At 42.7% G+C, this 16794-nt stretch overlaps 1 protein-coding gene across 5 annotated transcripts in view; it reads left to right on the top strand.

Moving 5' to 3' along the window:
* The first annotated feature begins 944 nt into the window (after nt 1–944).
* Nucleotides 945–16794, top strand: part of TRMT2B (tRNA methyltransferase 2 homolog B) — a 54124-nt gene continuing 38274 nt past the window's right edge. The window contains exons 1-7 of one of the 5 annotated variants that reach the window (XM_045085301.1): nt 945–1256; nt 2993–3215; nt 10303–10572; nt 11276–11330; nt 14087–14221; nt 15024–15123; nt 16129–16199. In XM_045085301.1, the coding sequence (XP_044941236.1) occupies nt 10307–10572; nt 11276–11330; nt 14087–14221; nt 15024–15123; nt 16129–16199 (627 nt within the window). In that variant the 5' untranslated portion in view covers nt 945–1256; nt 2993–3215; nt 10303–10306. Of the gene's footprint in view, nt 1257–2992; nt 3216–8689; nt 8746–10302; nt 10573–11275; nt 11331–14086; nt 14222–15023; nt 15124–16128; nt 16200–16794 lie in introns of those variants that run through there. The other 4 variants (XM_045085302.1, XM_004777161.3, XM_045085300.1 and 1 more) reach the window with 4 other exon arrangements.

The raw sequence follows: 16794 nt of genomic DNA, 5'->3' as shown, positions 1-16794 counted from the left end.
AGAGCATGAGCGAGGAGAAAGTCAGAGAGAGAAGCAGACTCCCCATGGAGCTGGGAGCCTGATGCGGGACTCGATTCCAGGAATCCAGGATCATGACCTGAGCGGAAGGCAGTCGTCCAACCAACTGAGCCACCCAGGCGTCCCCTAGAGACAATTCTTGAGACATCTTTGATGCATAAAGGTTGTTTTACTAAAGCATGGGACTGGACCCGCCAGCAGAAATAGCTGCTGTTGGGGGGGGGTGGTTGTGAGGAGGACAGATTATATACTTTGGAGTTGGGGGAAGTAAAGATAAGGGAAATTCTAAAAGGATTTTCATATGCTAACAAAGATTGACAGGGTCCTGGAGACCTCGGTAGTGTCAAACTAAGGTTGTTTTCACCTCTAGCAAGGCATTTACTTTAAGACAGTTGGAAGCTTCCTGGAGAAAGGTTATACTCCTCCTGCCTCAAGTATTTGTCATTGGGCTTCGGGTTATAAGGATATTTAATTTTATCTGCATTTCCTTCTGCCTTTGTTCTCCACATCAGTAGCTAGTCTCCTCTGTCTTTTGAAGTTGAAAAGCAATTCTTGCCCTGAGGATTTAGTAGCCCCGGTAAAACCAGGTTTACCTTGTCATAAGAATGTAACACTTTGCTGAAGCAATGTAAAATATAGAGGGAGAACGAATGCTGGAAAGTCCCTAGGGCCCCAAGGAAGGCCAACTCAAAAAAAAGTTGCGATTTGAAGAAACCGCCCTACCCTTCATCTCCCAATCTTCCAACCAATCCATCATGGATCTGAGCCCATAATTTTGGTTGAGTTAAATCGCGAGCACCCTGAGATGGGCACCACTATTCACACTGTAGTTCAAATTTCTTTGTGATTTTTTTTTTTTAGGCTTATCCAGATCCACCAATGGGACGGGGAGAAGAGCAGGCGGTGGGCGGGGTCGCTGGGAGGGGAGGAGAGGGCACCTTGGGGAGAAACCTTGGTGCGGGGGGGATTGGGGGGTGAGGGGGCAACAGGGCGTTGGGTGATTTTGAAAAGGTCTCTAGAGAAGGGCCACGTTAAAGAAGGGAGGAGGGCTCCCCGAAACTAGCTGCCCTGGCAGGGCAGGCTGACCCGCGCCTGGGAGGAGCCCCGCGTCCTGTTGCGCCTGCCCGGGTCTGGCTGCGTGTGCGTCGGGAGTCGAGCCGCGGTGCCGCACCAGGAAGTGACTCTCCCCTGCGGCAGCGATCCAGGCCGCCCGCTGGCTTTTTCGTGTGCCGCCTCAGGTTTGTTAAGAGGACTTATTGGTTGCAAAGGTATGGGGAGGGGGGTACGTGAAGAGCTCAGAAAGCCCGATGGAACCCTTACGGTAGAGAAAACTGGTTTAGTGAACCCAATGCCCGCGGGGCGGAGAATTGAGGCCGGAGGAGGTGGGAACGGACGGGACAGAACGCTAGCTGTCCAAGGTTGCGGCCAGCCTGGCGTCCGCCTGTGATGTGACCTCAGCCCTCTCTTGGCCCAAATTCAGTGATAGTCTTTCCTGCAGACATGGTGGGTAGAATTTCCCCGAAGAAGAGGGGGATGGAGGGGCTGGTGAAGGGGTCTGGTGGGGGAAGGACCTGATTGAACGTGCAATGCAGTGAGGACTCTGCAATACACCCCTATGTCCGTCTCATTTTGCCGAGAACCTTGTCGGGGGCCAGGCCAGCTGAAGGAAGGATGAACAGAGAATGTAAGCAGGACCCTGGTCTGTGTGTAAACATTTTGGTCCAAGAAGCTCCTTGGCCTCACACGCATCAGGACCTACCACATAGTCTCGGATTGGAACCTCTCTGAGCATTTCAGGCAGGTTAGCTATTCCAACCCTAGAGACTTAGTCTACATTCCTATCTGGCAGCTCTGGACCCAGAGTCCCTTTCCGATTAATTCCTATAGGAGAAACTGAGTAGATGTCACACACTTTTTTTTTTTAACCCTAGCATTTTTTTTTTCTGGTTTTCCCAAGAAGTTTATTCGGGCAGAACTGGAGACACACAGAGGCTTTGCACCTAAAAGAGGGTGTTGGGCCTCTTGGTGGGCATTTTTTTTTTTTGATAGGAAAATCTCTGAAATGAAACCAGACTTTTCTGTGGGCAAATGCCCCCTCTGACATCAAGAAACAAAGAAACATAATTCACTTTGACTGGTATTATTATGCTGCCTTGAAAAATATATTTCACTACAGAAATTACTAAATATGGTAAAAAGGTCTTTACCAGGAGCCGTGACTTGTTGGCAATAGTAGGGTCCTATTTTAGACCATATCTGATAATTTGGAGGAAGAAACATAGATGCATTAAGACCCCTCTGCTGGGATATAGGGCAAGTGGAGCACAGTCATGGTGGCATTCACCAGTGAGAGGACTCCACACACTCAAAATAAGTCTGAATGTTGTGGGGTACAGATAGCTGTCTTCAGTCCTCAGCTCCCCTGTCCCTCCTCTGCCAACCCCTAAATGGGCCTGCAGCACACCCTCCCCCTTCAGTCTGCCTCTACTCTGCCCCGTCCTTCTTTTTGTCTCCTACCTCTTCACTCATTTCCTCTCTCCAGTTTTTGTTTTTCTTCATATCAAATACATACTTTTGTCTCACTTTAGAAAAATGTTTGTCACAGATCACACACTTTTGATGGTATTAATAGGTGGTCCAGGGCAGGCCTTAAGTCCACCACACTCCAGCAGGCACTAAAGCAGAATGTTATGAAAGTTGTCTTGTTTGTGTTTTGTTTTATAAGTTTCCCGCATATTTTACTTATCCTAGCAGCACTCACATGCTTTATTACATCTCGCCAGTTTTGTAGGTCGGACACATGGAGGCATAAAGAAGTCAAGTGATGTGCTTTGAATCAGAGCCTAAGGAGAGATAATGACACATATCAAATTCCTGCTGTTAGGCGCTGTCCTGAGCACTTTGTATATATGAGCTCGTTTAATTCTTTTTTAAAATTTAATTTATTATTATTTTTAATTCTTTTTTTTTAAAGATTTATTTGACAGAGAGAGACACAGCGAGAGAGAGAACACAAGCAGGGGGAGTGGAAGAGGGAGAAGCAGGCTTTCCTCTGAGGAGGGAGCCCAGTGAGGGGAGCTGGATCCCAGGACCCTGAGATCATGACCTGAGCCGAAGGCAGATGCATAACGGACTGAGCCAGCAGGTGTCCGAGCTCAGGTGTCCGAGCTCGTTTAATTTTAGCACAACCCTGAAAGGTAAGTGGTACTCGTCCTGTTTTTTTTGTTTCTTTTAAAGATTTTATTTATTTATTTGACAGACAAAGATCACAAGTAGGCAGAGAGGCAGGCAGAGAGAGAGAGGGAGAAACAGGCGTCACGCTTAGCAGAGAGCCCGAGGCGGAGCTTGATCCCAGGACCCTGAAATCATGACCTGAGCTGAAGGCAGAGGCTTTAACCCACTGAGCCACCCAGGCACCCTGGTTCTCATCCTATTTTGATAGATGATGGCACTGACATTCATAATGCTTAAGTAACTTGCTGGAAAGTCACATAGCTAGTGAGCAACAGAGCTGAGATTAGAATACGGCTCCAAAGCCCATTTTCTTTTTTTCTTTTTTTTTAAGATTTTATTTATTTATTTGACAGAGAGAGACACAGCGAGAGAGAGAACACAAGCAGGGGGAGTAGAAGAGGGAGAAGCAGGCCTTCCTCTGAGGAGGGTGCCCAGTGGGGGGAGCTGGATCCCAGGACCCTGGGATCATGATCTCAGCTGAAGGCAGATGCTTAATGACTGAGCCACCCAGGCGCACCTAAAGCCTATTTTCTTAGTAACTTGCCTTTTCCTGGGTACTATCTATGAACACCTCAACTTTGAGCAGCTTAAATCTGTTTTGTTAGAAATTTGTGAAGTCCCCCCCTGCACCCTGCAAATGCCTCCATGTTGTGACAGTTACTTTCTTTAGTGTTTGGTAAACACACACAATGGTATATGGGCTAAATATTATAGCACCCAGGTCAGTATCCTTTAAGTACCCAGTAGACATAGCATACGAATTTCACAGTAATAAGAGGAAGCCATAGGGGAATTTCTGTCAATAAATCTGTTACATACATCGGGGATAGTGTGTGTGTGTGTGTGTGTGTGTGTGTGTCCTGAATTAAGGTATGACTTAACATTGGAATATAATCCAATGTAGAGGACAAGGGCAAAAAGGTAATTTCATAGCTCATCATTAAGGTGTCCAGCCAAGTCCATTCACATGTCCTTGGTACCCAAACAAGTTACACAGCCATGATCAGGCACCATAAAGTAAAAAGGCAACAGCACTGACTCCTGTGTTGGAGGCAAAGGGATCCCTTCCTCCTTCCAAAGTGTGGCCCTCACCTGTTCTAGTTCTTGCAGCTTTTGTCTTATAGTTACTCCTCATTGTCCTCCCCCCCATCAGTATTGCCACCACCACCCAGTCGTCTACTGTCTTTAAGCATCATGACAGTTAACTGAGTTTTCGCTAGGTACTGGGTGCTATGCTCAGAGCTTACCAAACATCATTTGTATGTATGTATGTATTTTGTTCATCATCTGTTTTTAATCTGCTGAGTACTTTTTATTAATTATCCTTTATTTAACTCTTACAACCACTATATGAGGTAGGTACTACTATTATCTTGATTTTACAGATTAAAAAAAAGGAAAGCCATGGGGAATAATTGACTTGCCAAAGCTCACTTAACTAGTAAGTGATGGAGTCAGGGAACCACTCAGGTCTGCCTGACTCTAGGGTCTACATGCCTAAGATCTCAGACCTTCATTTGGTCCTCCTGTCTGCCACTTAGTACTGCCTTATTTCCCTTCTTTGGCCTCGGACTTACTGGATATGTCAGGGCCTTACCTAAAGCCATCTTCCTTGGCCTCTAAGCTCCACATTCTCCTGGGTCACAAGCATCTCTTCTTGTTCTCCTGATACTGCCTTTTTCCCAGGTGTAGTCATTGGTCTTTTGCTCTTTTTACTGAAAGCTCGCATTTATTTATTTATAAATTTTTTAAAAAAGATTTTATTTATGTGACACAGAGAAATAGTACAAGCAGGGGGTGTGGCAAGGAGAGGGAGAAGCAGGCTCCCACAGAGCAGGAAGCCCAATGTGGGGCTTGATCCCAGGACTCTGGGATTATGACCTGAGCTGAAGACAGACGCTTAACCAACTGAGCCACCCAGGTGCCCCTGAAAGCTCTTAAAAAAAAAATCTTGGGGCGCCTGGGTGGCTCAGTGGGTTAAAGCCTCTGCCTTTGGCTCAGGTCATGATCCTGGGGTTCTGGGATCGAGCCCAGCATCGGGCTCTCTACTCAGCGGGGAGCCTGCTTCCCCCACCTCTCTTTGCTGCCTCTCTGCCTACTTGTGATCTTTGCCTGTCAAATAAATAAATAAAATCTTTAAAAAAAAATCTTACAACTTGTACTTACAGACACTCAATCAAATCCCTAACCCCAACTTCTCTCATGACTCGTAGTATTGCTTCTTTACTTGTTAGATGTTTCCATTTGGGTATTTTCCTTACCATTGAAAACACATGCCTCAAACATGAATTTACTTTTTAAAAAAAAAAAAGATTTATCTATTTATTTGAGAGAGAGAGAGTGTGAGCAAGAGCATATGTGAGTAGGAGGAGGGGTAGAGGGACAGAATTCTTTAAGCAGTTTCCCCACTGAGTGCAGAGCCTGATGCAGGGCCTGATCCCATGACTCATGAGATCATGACCTGAGCCAAAACCAAGAGTGAGCCACCCAGGCCCTCCTGAGCTCACTTTTTCCCCCTCTTTTTTATTTTTAATTTTTATTTATTTATTTTTAAAGATTTTATTTATTTGACAGACAGAGATCACAAGTAAGCAGAGAGGCAGGCAGAGAGAGAGGAGGAAGCAGGCTTACTGCTGAGCAGAGAGCCTGATACGGGGCTCGATCCCAGGACCCTGGGATCATGACCTGAGCCGAAGGCAGAGGCTTTAACCCACTGAGCCACCCTGGCGCCCCTTATTTTTATTTTTTAATTAAATTCTTGATTTAGAATTAGATTAGAATAATAGAGTTTTATTAAATTCTTGATTTAAATTCTTTATATGTTCAATTTAATTAACATATACTGTATTAATTAGTTTCAGGGGTGGAATTTATGTTTCATCAGTTGCATATTACACCCAGTGCTCATTACTTCAAGTGCCCTTCTTAATGCCAATTACCTTTTCCCCTACCCAGCTCCCCTCCAGCAACCCTCTATTTGTTTCCTAGATTTAAGCATCTCATATGGTTTACCTTGCTCTCTATTTTCACCTTAACTTTATTTTTCTTTCCTTCTTCTATGTTCATCTGTTTTGTTTCTTAAATCCCACATATGAGTGAAATCATATGGTATATGTCTTTCTCTGATTGACTTATTTTGCTTAGCATAATACCTTCTAGTTCCATCCATGTCATTCCATATGTCAAGATTTCATTCTTTTTGATGGCTGAGTAATATTCCATTGTGCATATACACACACTGCATCTTCTTTATCCATTCATCGTCAGTGGAAATCTTAGCTCTTTCTATAGTTTGGCTATTGTAGAACATTGCTGCTATAAACATTGGGGTGCAGGTACCCCTTTGGATCACCACATTTTTATCTTTGGGTAAATACCTAGTGCAATTTCTAGGTCATAGGGTAGCTCTATTTTCAACTTTTAATGAACCTCCATACTGTTTTCCAGAGTGGCTGCACCACTTTCCATTCCCACCAACATTTTAAGAACTTTCCCCTTTCTCTGAATCCTTGCCAACATCTGTTGTTTCCTGATTTGTTAATTGTAGTCATTTGGACTGGTGTGAGGTGGTATCTCATTGTGATTTTGATTTGTGTGTGATTTGGAGTGATTTGGAGTGATGTTGAGCACTTTTTCATGTGTCTGTTGGCCATTTGTATGTCTTCTTTGTAGAAATGTCTTTATGTCTTCTGCCCATTTCTTGACTAGATTTTTTTGGGTTTTTTGGATGTTGAGTTTGATAAGTGCTTTACAGATTATGGATACTAGCCCTTTATCTGATAAGATATTTGCAAATATCTTTTCCTATTCCGTATGCTGCCTTTTAGTTTTGTTTACTATTTCCTCAGGTGTGCAAAAGCTTTTTATCTTGGTGAAGTCCCAATAGTTCATTTTTGCTTTTGTTTCTCTTGCCTTTGGAGACACGTCTAACAAGAAGTTGCTGAGGCCAAGGTCAAAGAAGTTGCTGCCTGTGTTCTCCTCTAGAATTTTGATGGATTCCTCTCTCACATTTAGGTCTTTCATCCCTTTTGAGTTTATTTTTGTGTACAGTGTAAGAAAGTGGCCCAGTTTCATTCTTTTGCATGTGGCTGTCCAGTTTTCCCAACATCACTTGTTGAAGAGACTATTTTATTTTATTTATTTTATTCATTTGAGAGAGAGAGAGGGTGTGAGCACAAGGAAGGGGGAGGGTCAGAGGGAGAGGGAGAAGCAGACTCTACTAAGCAGGAAGCCTGATGTGGTTCTCAATTCCAGGACCCCAGGATTATGACCTGAGCCAAAGGCAGATGCTTAATCAACTAAGCCACCCAGGCACCCCAAGGCTGTCTTTTTAAAATTGGATATTCTTTCCTGCTTTGTAGAAGATTAGTTGACCATAGTCAACTAATATTTGGGGGTCCATTTCTGGGTTCTCTAGTCTGTTCCATTGATCTATGTATCTGTTTTTGGCCCAGTACCATACTGTCTTGAGGATTACAGCTTTGTAATACAGCTTGAAGTCCAGAATTGTGATGCCATTAGCTTTGGTTTTCTTTTTCAACATTCCTTTGGCTGTTTGGGGTCTTTTCTGGTTCCATACAAATTTTAGGATTATTTGTTCCAGCTCTGAAAAAAGTTGATGATATTTTGATAGGGATTGCACTGAGTGTGTAGATTGCTCTAGGTAGCATAGACATTTTATTTTGTTTTATTTTTTTAAAGATTTTATTTACTTATTTGACAGAGAGAGACACAGAGAAAGAGGGAACACAAGCAGGGAGAGTGGGAGAGGGAGAAGCAGGCTTCCTGCCAAGCAGGGAGCCCAATGCAGGCCTTGATCCCAAGACCCTGGGATCACGACCTGTGCCCAACGCAGGTGCCTAAAGACTGAGCCACCCAGGCACCCTAGCATAGACATTTTGCCAATATTTCTTCTTCCAATCCATGAGCATAGAATGTTTCCATTTCTTTGTGTGTTCTTCAGTTTCTTTAATAAGTGTTCTATGGTTTTCTGAATATAGGTCCTCTACCTCTTTATTTAAAAAGATTTTATTAAAAAAAATAAAAAATAAAAAGATTTTATTTATTTATTTATTTGATGGAGAGACACACAGCAAGAGTGGGAACACAAGTAGGGGGAGTGGGAGAGAGAGAAGCAGGCTTCCCTCGGACCAGGGAGCCTGATGTAGGGCTTGATCCCAGCACCCTGGAGTCATAACCTGAGCCAAAGGCAGAGGCTTAATGACTGAGCCACCCAGGCGCCCCCAGATCCTCTGCCTCTTTGGTTGGGTTTATTCCTAGGTGTCTTAAGGTTTTTGGTGTAGTTGTAAATAGGAAGGACTCCTTGATTTCTATTTCTTTTTCTTTTTTATTAAAGATTTTATTTATTTATTTCACAGAGAGAGAGAGTGAGCACACAAGCAGGGGGAGCAGCAGGCAAAGTGAGCTGAAGGCAGATGCCCAACTGATTGAGACACCCAGGCACCCCATGGGCTTCTCTTTTTCTGCCTCATTGTAAGTATATATAAATGTAACTGACTTCTGTGCATTGATTTTTTTAAAAGACTATTTATTTGTTTATTTGAGAGACAGAGTGAGCCATAGAGAGAGAGAGCGCGCAAGTACACAAGCTGGTGGTAGGGCAGTGGGAGAGGCAGAGGCCGGCTTCCCGCTGAGCAGGGAACCAGACATGGTCCAATTCCAGGACCCTGGGATCATGACCTGAGCCAAAAGCAGATGCGTAAACGACTGAGCCATCCAGGCACCCCTGTGCATTGATTGTATGTCCTGCAACTTTGCTCAATTCCTGTATCTGTTCTTTTTTTTTTAAGAAGTTATTTTTTGTAAAGATTTTATTTATTTGAGTGAGAGCGAGAGAGTGCGACAGAGAGCACAAGCAGGAAGGAGAGGGAGAAGCAGGCTCCCTGCTGAGTAGGGAGCCTGCTGCAGGGCTCTATCCCAGGACCCTGGGATCATGACTTGAGCCTAAGGCAGCTGCTTAACCGATTAAGTCACCCAGGCGCCCCTTCCTGTATCAGTTCTAGCAATTCTTTGGTAGAGTCTTTTGGGTTTTCTGTATAGAGTATCATTTTGTCTGGGAAGAGTGACAGTTTGACTGTTTCTTTGCTGATTTTGATGCCTTTTATTTCTTTTTGTTGTCTGATTGCTGAGGCTAGGACTTCTAGTTCCATTTTGAATAACAGTGGTGAGAGTGGACATCCTGTTGAAGTTCTTTTTATTAACCTCCCTATTTCAGCTTTGTTTCTCTATATAAAGCCTCCATCAACTCACTGTTGCCTTCACAATAAATAATAATATTAATATATAATAATATATATTGTATGTAATAAATACTGTATCATATTATATATCATATATTATATAATATGTAATCATATATAATATATAATAATTAGTATTATTATAATATTAATATAATAATTCAGGCATTAACTTTCTTCTAGATTTCACTTTGATATAACTTTTCAACTTCATTTCCTCTGTTCCCCAAAATGAATTACTGTTTTAGCCAGACTGGTCTAGCCATTGTCCTATAAATATCTGATTTACCTCCCTACCATCCTTTAAGACCTGGTACAAGACTTACTTGCTCTGGGACGCTTTTCCTGGGCATTTGTCAGGAACTAATCACATTGTGTTATTTATTGTCATCTTTTCCTGCATCTGGACTTGATCTTCTCTATTAGATTGTAATCTTGTGTGGCACGATGTCTTGCACATAGCACTTACTGAATAGTAGTTCACCGATTGGTTTTTGGGTCGGAGGGTAGAATATGGAGTGGGTCTAGCCATTGGAGTGTATACAGAGAGTTAAACTCTTCCCTGGAGGACAAAGTGTATATTTTCCTTATCTTTTTATTTTGGGAACCTAAGCCAGTACCTGATATGCAGTAATTCAGTTCCATTCAGCAGGCCTGCTTTTACCCAGTGTTGACTCCGTGCCAGGCACTGTGCTGGGTGCTGAGCTTCTGTAAGGGTTTGTAAATGAATGAAGGGGTTTGGGAGTTGTGCTTCTGTTTCCCAACTTCTGTTTGTTTACCTTTCATGCAGGTGAATGTCAGTGTTTCTGTGGTTGGCAGAGATTAAAAGAAGAGTCCCAATGCATAGCCCGAGGTCTTTCCTCTCCAGGGTGGGTCCCCTCTCCAAACCAGGATTGCTCCCCTGGTGTGCCACAAAACACCCAGGTTGGTCAAAGCTCTTTTTGGGCTCAGCATGTGGGGGAAACTTCACCAACGTGATAACCAAGAAGTGTCAAAGAGGACAGAAAAGTCAGAAGAAACCAAGCTACCTTGGACCACTTGATAGTTCCTGGCAGGAAAGGTAAGGTCCAGGCAGATACCGTTTTCCATTAGCAAGTCTGAATCTCTGGGCCTACTGAAATTCTGTATTCCTGATGCAACTAATATGGCATTGCAAGTGTTCAAGGGGGCGCCTAAGATAGGATACCCAGGGCAACTTTGAAGACACCTGAATAATGTTGGTGGAAATGCTTTGTGATGGCAGAAAATATTCTCCTTGCCTCTAAGTATGTTTTTCACAGAAATGAGATATTAAACTGGGACATTGTCTCTATAAAGGTCCAGGGCAGATACACTGAAAACCAGGAATCCAGGGAGCGATCAGATGGCTTACAAATGAATAGTCCCGTTGCAACCATGCAAACACAAATATACCTCATTTTATGCAACAAATGTATTTTCTAAATCAAATTATATTTTAAAAGCATTAGGGAGGTGAGCTATTTAAAGGAACCCAACAGTGAAGCCTTTTGTAATATGATTAATTACCTCCTGATAAATCTGGATTTTTCTTATATTAAGTTTGCCCATCTGTTCTGCTTTGTTAAGTAGACAGCACCAAAATGGGCTCTTCTCCCAGACTGTATCTCCCCAGGGGCATGAGAGTTAGGTTTCCTGAATAAGTAAAATGCCAGAGAAAATGGTGGCAGGAAGTACTTATGCATAGTAGGTGCTCAGTACATATTTATATAATGAATGAAGTGCCTGAATTATTTTTTTTAAAGGCTAGCTGACGTTGTGACACCACTCTGGAGGCTGAGCTACGAGGAACAGCTCAAGGTTGGTACCCAGCTTACGTTTTCATTCCCTGATTCCATCAGGGGGAATGGTGCCAGCCTTGTAGGAAGCTTGACTGGACAGCTCTACTCAGATGCCCCAACAGGTGCTTAAAATCAGTATGTTAATGAATCTTGAAAAGTTTTTTTTTTCCAAATGCAATTGTTTCTTTATATTAACATATACTGTATTATTAGTTTCAGAGGTAGAATTTAGTGATTCATCAGTTGCAAACAACACCCAGTGCTCATCACTTAGTGGCCTCCTTAATCCCCATGACCCAGTTACTCCATCCCCACACCACCTCCCATCCAGCAACCCTCGGTTTGTTTCCTAGAGTTAAGAGTCTTTTATGGTTTGTCTCCCTCTCTGATTTCATCCTAATTTATTTTTCCTTCCCTTCCCCTCTGTTCATCTGTTTTGTTTCTTAAATCCTACATATGAGTGAAATTATATGCTATTTGTCTTTCTCTGACTGATTTTTGCTTAGCATAATACCCTCCAGTTCCATCCATGTCATTGCAAATGGCAAGATTTCATTCTTTTTGGTGGCTGAGTAATATGGATCTGAAATTTTAACTTTACACCTGTTAGGTCTTCCAAACTCTGAAGGCATATCAGGAAATGCCTGTTTCCTTTCTTCCTTGCTTTTTTGTTATTCTCTGTATATGTGAGCGGTAAGTACTCTTGCTGCTTTATACGTAGCTGCACTTTCCAGCCTGGTAGCCATGAGCTACATGTGGCTATTTGATTTCAAATACAGTCAATTCTGCTATAATGCTTATCTTAAAAATACAAATTTGTTCCAAGGGATTGATAGATTAAGGAACAATTTGAACATAATGCAAATTTCACAGAGGCTTACAAGTGATTTTTTTTTTTTGTCCACAAGAAACACCAGATGAAAGAAACAAACTGTACTCAGCAGAACTAGCTGCATTAAGAATACATAAAATGGGGGTGCCTGGGTGGCTCAGTGGGTTAAGCCTCTGCCTTCCGCTCAAGTCATGATCACAGGGTTTTGGGATCAAGCTCCACATCCAGCTCTCTGCTCAGCAGGGGTCTGCTTCCCCCTCTCTCTCCGCCTGCCTCTGTGCCTACTTGTGATCTCTCTCTCTCTCTGTGAAATAAATAAATACAATCTTAAAAAACAGAATACATAAAACGAACACATGCACACGTCTCAAACATCTACAGGTTCCCATAGTTCACTGAATGTGGCATGGGCCACTCTCATCCATGTCTGCTGCTAGATCTTTCTGTGTGTGACACATAACCATCTTTTCACTGCTTCAGGATCATTCACAAGTGGACAGCCACCTCCACAAGCAAACTTCAGGTCTTTGTCAGGGTAAAGGACCATTCTTACTGTAGTATGTATCTATACATTTCTTAACCATTTATTATTTTTAATTTTTAGATTTTTAAAAATATTTTTTATTTATTTGACAGAGAGACCCAGTGAGAGAGGGAACACAAGCAGGGGGAGTAAGAGAAGGAGAAGCAGGCTTCCCACCAAACAAGGAGCCCGATGTGGGGCTCGATCCCAGGACCCTAGAATTATGACATGAGCTGAAGACAATGCTTAATGACTGAGCCACCCAGGCACCCCTAATTTTTAATTTTTTATTATTTTTAAAGATTTTATTTATTTGAGAGAGAGTGCACAAGCAGTGGGAGGGTTGGGGAGGGGGAAGCAGACTCTCCACTGGGCAGGGAGCCCAGAGCCTGATGCAGGGCTCTATCCCAGGACCCTGAGATCACGACCCAAGCCGAAGGCAGACGCTTAGCCAATTGAGGTACCCAGGTGCCTCATTTCTTAGCCATTTAATGTGTAAAACTGTATTACCCTTTTTGCTAGGTTCCTATCCTTTCTATGTGCGTTACTGATAAAGTTGTGGAATGTGTGTGCCTAACCCCATTTTTCCCATGAGCTCTTTGATTTTTTTAAAATTTTAATTCCAGTATAGTTAGCATATAGCATTAAATTAGTTTCCAGTGTACAGTATAGTGATTCAATAATTCTGTATATTAGTGCTCATCAAGATAAGTATATTCTTAATGCCCTGTAATTTCCTTCATGTGATTTTGCATAGCATAGCATAGAAATGCATATGTCCTGTTTCAGCAGAGGTGACTGACTGTATATGTTAGCTAAAATTAAATAAGATTAAAGGGGTGCCTGGGTGGCTCAGTTGTTAAGCATTTGCCTTCAGCTCAGGTCATCATTCTAGGATCCTGGAATCGAGCCCCACATCGAGCCCTGCATTAGGCTCCCTGCTAGGCGGGAAGCCTGTTTTTCCCTCCCCCACTCCCCTGGCTTCTGTTTCCTCTTTCCCTATGTGTCTCTCTGTCAAAATAAATAAATAAAATCTTTTAAAAAAGAGAAATGAGATTAAAAATTCAGTTCCTCAGTCACATGAGCCTCATCTAAAGTGCTCATTAGCCACATGTGGCTAGTGGTTACTAAATTATATAGCACATAATACCAGCATAAAACATTTCTATTATCACAGCACTGACCTACAGCTTGGGTGTTCAATCTTGAAAGATCCGTTAAAATGAAGAGCTTACACAAGAGCTCACTCTTTTCTCCCAGTACCTTCTTAGGTCTGTTGCTGTCCCATCACTATGGGTTCCTTATCTGCTAAGACCATGACCCAGTCATCTGTGGGACAGCCTTCTCTTTTCCTCTTTGTTTTCCATTTGTGGTGATACTGCATAAGTTTCTTTGTTTCATTACATACATTCTTTTGCAGGTTAAATTTGAAGCTCAGAAGAAAATTTTACAGAGACTGGAGTCTTACCTCCAGAAGCTCAATGGAGTCAATGTGACAACATCTGCACCCAGAGTTGAGGGGCTCTCTTGTCTTCTCCATCCTATTATCCCCTCTGTAAGCCATCACTTCCCTATCCTTCATCTACTAAGTCCCCTTAATAGCTAATAATATCAGCTAGTACCTACTGGGCACTTTCTGGGGATGAGGCCCTCTGCTAAGTGATTAGCATGCATTATCACTGACTGTTTATAGGCACCCTAAGGGGTGGACACTATGGTTTTACAGATAAAGATGTTGATGTTCGAAGAGATTAAGTAATTTGCCCAAGGACACACATCTAGAAAGTGCTAGAGCTGAAGCTCACACTCAGGTCTGTTTGATGCAAAGCTCATTGTCTCAACCACTACAGTATTACCTCTGTAGAAAGATTTCAGACTGGAAACCTAATGAGGCCTCAAAGAGTCAGAACTTAATTTATGGCAGAGGTTGGCAAACTATGGTTCTTAGGCTGTATCTGTCCCCCCACCCCTGCTTTATTTTGTAAAGTTTTATTGGAACACAGCTGAACTTGCTTGTTTATGGATTGTTTGGGGCTGCTTTTGCACTGCATGGCATAGTTAAGTAGTTGTGATAAGGACCATATGACTTGTAAAGCCTAAAATAACTTGTTATCTGGCTTTTACTGAGAAAGTTTGCTGACCCCTGCTTCAGCTTCACGGCAAGATTGAAACTCTTTTCCACTATGGAGTGTCTGTGGAGTGTCCTGACCTCAGCTATGCACTTTCACAAATACCACACTTTCCGAACAAGCACCATTTATTTGTCCTTATCCAGAGAACATTCTCACGTTCCTTTTATTGCTGTTCTCTTTGGTTTTGTTTGTCCTGTTGTGCTTCTCCTGCCCTGCCTTCTTCAGCCTGTCATCAATGGCTACCGAAATAAGTCCACCTTCTCTGTGAACCGAGGTCCAGATGGCAACCCAAAGACTGTGGGGTACTACCTGGGAACTTGGAGAGGTCAGTTGAAGGCGATGACTAGTAGAAATAGCAAACCAAGGGCTGTGAGGAGAGGGAAGGTGCAGTAACAGCATCAGTGGGCGTGGAGAGGAGTGGAAAACATGGCAGCCTTGAAGGAGAAGGATGAAGTCATGGATGTAGAACGGGATCACAAAGTTAATTTTGAATGCCTTCTGGAGGGTGGCCATTGTCACGTAGTAGTGGGAATCACAACTTTCACCCTTTCTTCCTCTAAAAGTCATATGCCTGAAGCCCAGTTAGCACCTAGTAAGTGTTAATGTTGCCACTGCTCACTCACCATTGTCCTCATCATCATTTTATGCTCCTTTTCCGTACTGGGAGCAGTCTCCTCTTTATTAGAGAGTTGCCTTTTCTATTTCATATCTCCATATCCCTGAAAACTAGAGCTTTCTGTGATAAATATGCCTTAAAGTAACTGGTAAAGGAGGTGAGTGGTGGTAAGGGAGTTCACAGTGGCATATTTCCGAGACTTAATCCCTATACCCATTCCCAGATTCCATTCCTGAACTTTCCATTTGCCCATTTTCAATAAATACACTTGAAACACCATTATTTTTTTTATTAGTCACACTTTTTAATACCCATATGCCTTAAACTACAGTTCATTAGGGCAGGCACTTGTCCCCCCCCCCAATCATGTGCTCCATTAAATGAGTATATGACATCAGTGTTCTATTATTCAGTTACAAAAACAAAACCCATTACATTTTATTTCCCTCTTAAAATCTGAACAGAAAGCAGACCTTGTCATACTGTGCATTTGTGGCAAGAGAGAAAATATTGCAGACTAGCTCTGTTAAGAATCAGTTTTGTAATGGCTAGACTAGGAAACAGGTTTTCTCTGAAAAATGAACTTGAGCTTGAATTAGGTACTTCTTAAATCTGCATATGCCTCTCTGAAGGAGGGGATTTGAATGGCCAGATATTTCTAAATAATCTTTCATCAGGAAAACCATATAAATCAAATTTGTTTTCTTTCTTTAGACAGAAGCATCGTCTGTGTACGGTCTAACCATCTGAAAAACATCCCTGAGAAACACAGTCAAGTGGCACAGGTAATGAAAAACAAGGGCTGGCTGAAGATAACCCTAGGCATTGCAATCTGTAACAGTAATGTCCCTGACATTTTAATAATAGAGCGGCCTCTGGTGCTACAGGGGAGGAGGGGCTGTCTTCTGAAAGTGAACCTTATAACACAGAGAGAATATTGCTAGGGTTTCATTTTAGGGAGGGTGGCGAGCAGGAGAGAGAACTTCATCCATTACTGCACATGTCAGGCATCCAGGGAATTTTTTTAAAGATTTTATTTGGCAGAAGGAGACACAGTGAGAAAGAGAGTACAAGCAGGGGGAGTGGGAGAGGGAGAAGCAGGCTTCCTGCTGAGCAGGGAGTCCGATGTGGGGGCTCGATCCCAGGATCCTGGGATCATGACCTGAGCTGAAGGCAGACGATTAACGACTGAGCCACCCAACTACCCCATCCAAGGAATTTAATAAGAAGGAAGTATTAGGAAAAAGAGGTACGGGTGAGGGCATTCTAATAGGTGACAAGTGTCTGAAATATTTGGAAGGCTACTGTTTTTGGCAGAGCAGAACTGAGAAATATCATGGGAGATGTAAGTGGTAAGGCATTTACATGGTGAGGTTGGCC

This window comes from Mustela putorius, unplaced genomic scaffold, assembly GCF_011764305.1.
Source record: "Mustela putorius furo isolate JIRA1106 unplaced genomic scaffold, ASM1176430v1.1 tig00000842_pilon_pilon_pilon, whole genome shotgun sequence".
NCBI classification, from domain to species: Eukaryota; Metazoa; Chordata; class Mammalia; order Carnivora; family Mustelidae; genus Mustela; species Mustela putorius.
Note: the sequence above shows the minus strand (reverse complement) of the source record. Positions and strands in the feature narration are given on the sequence as shown.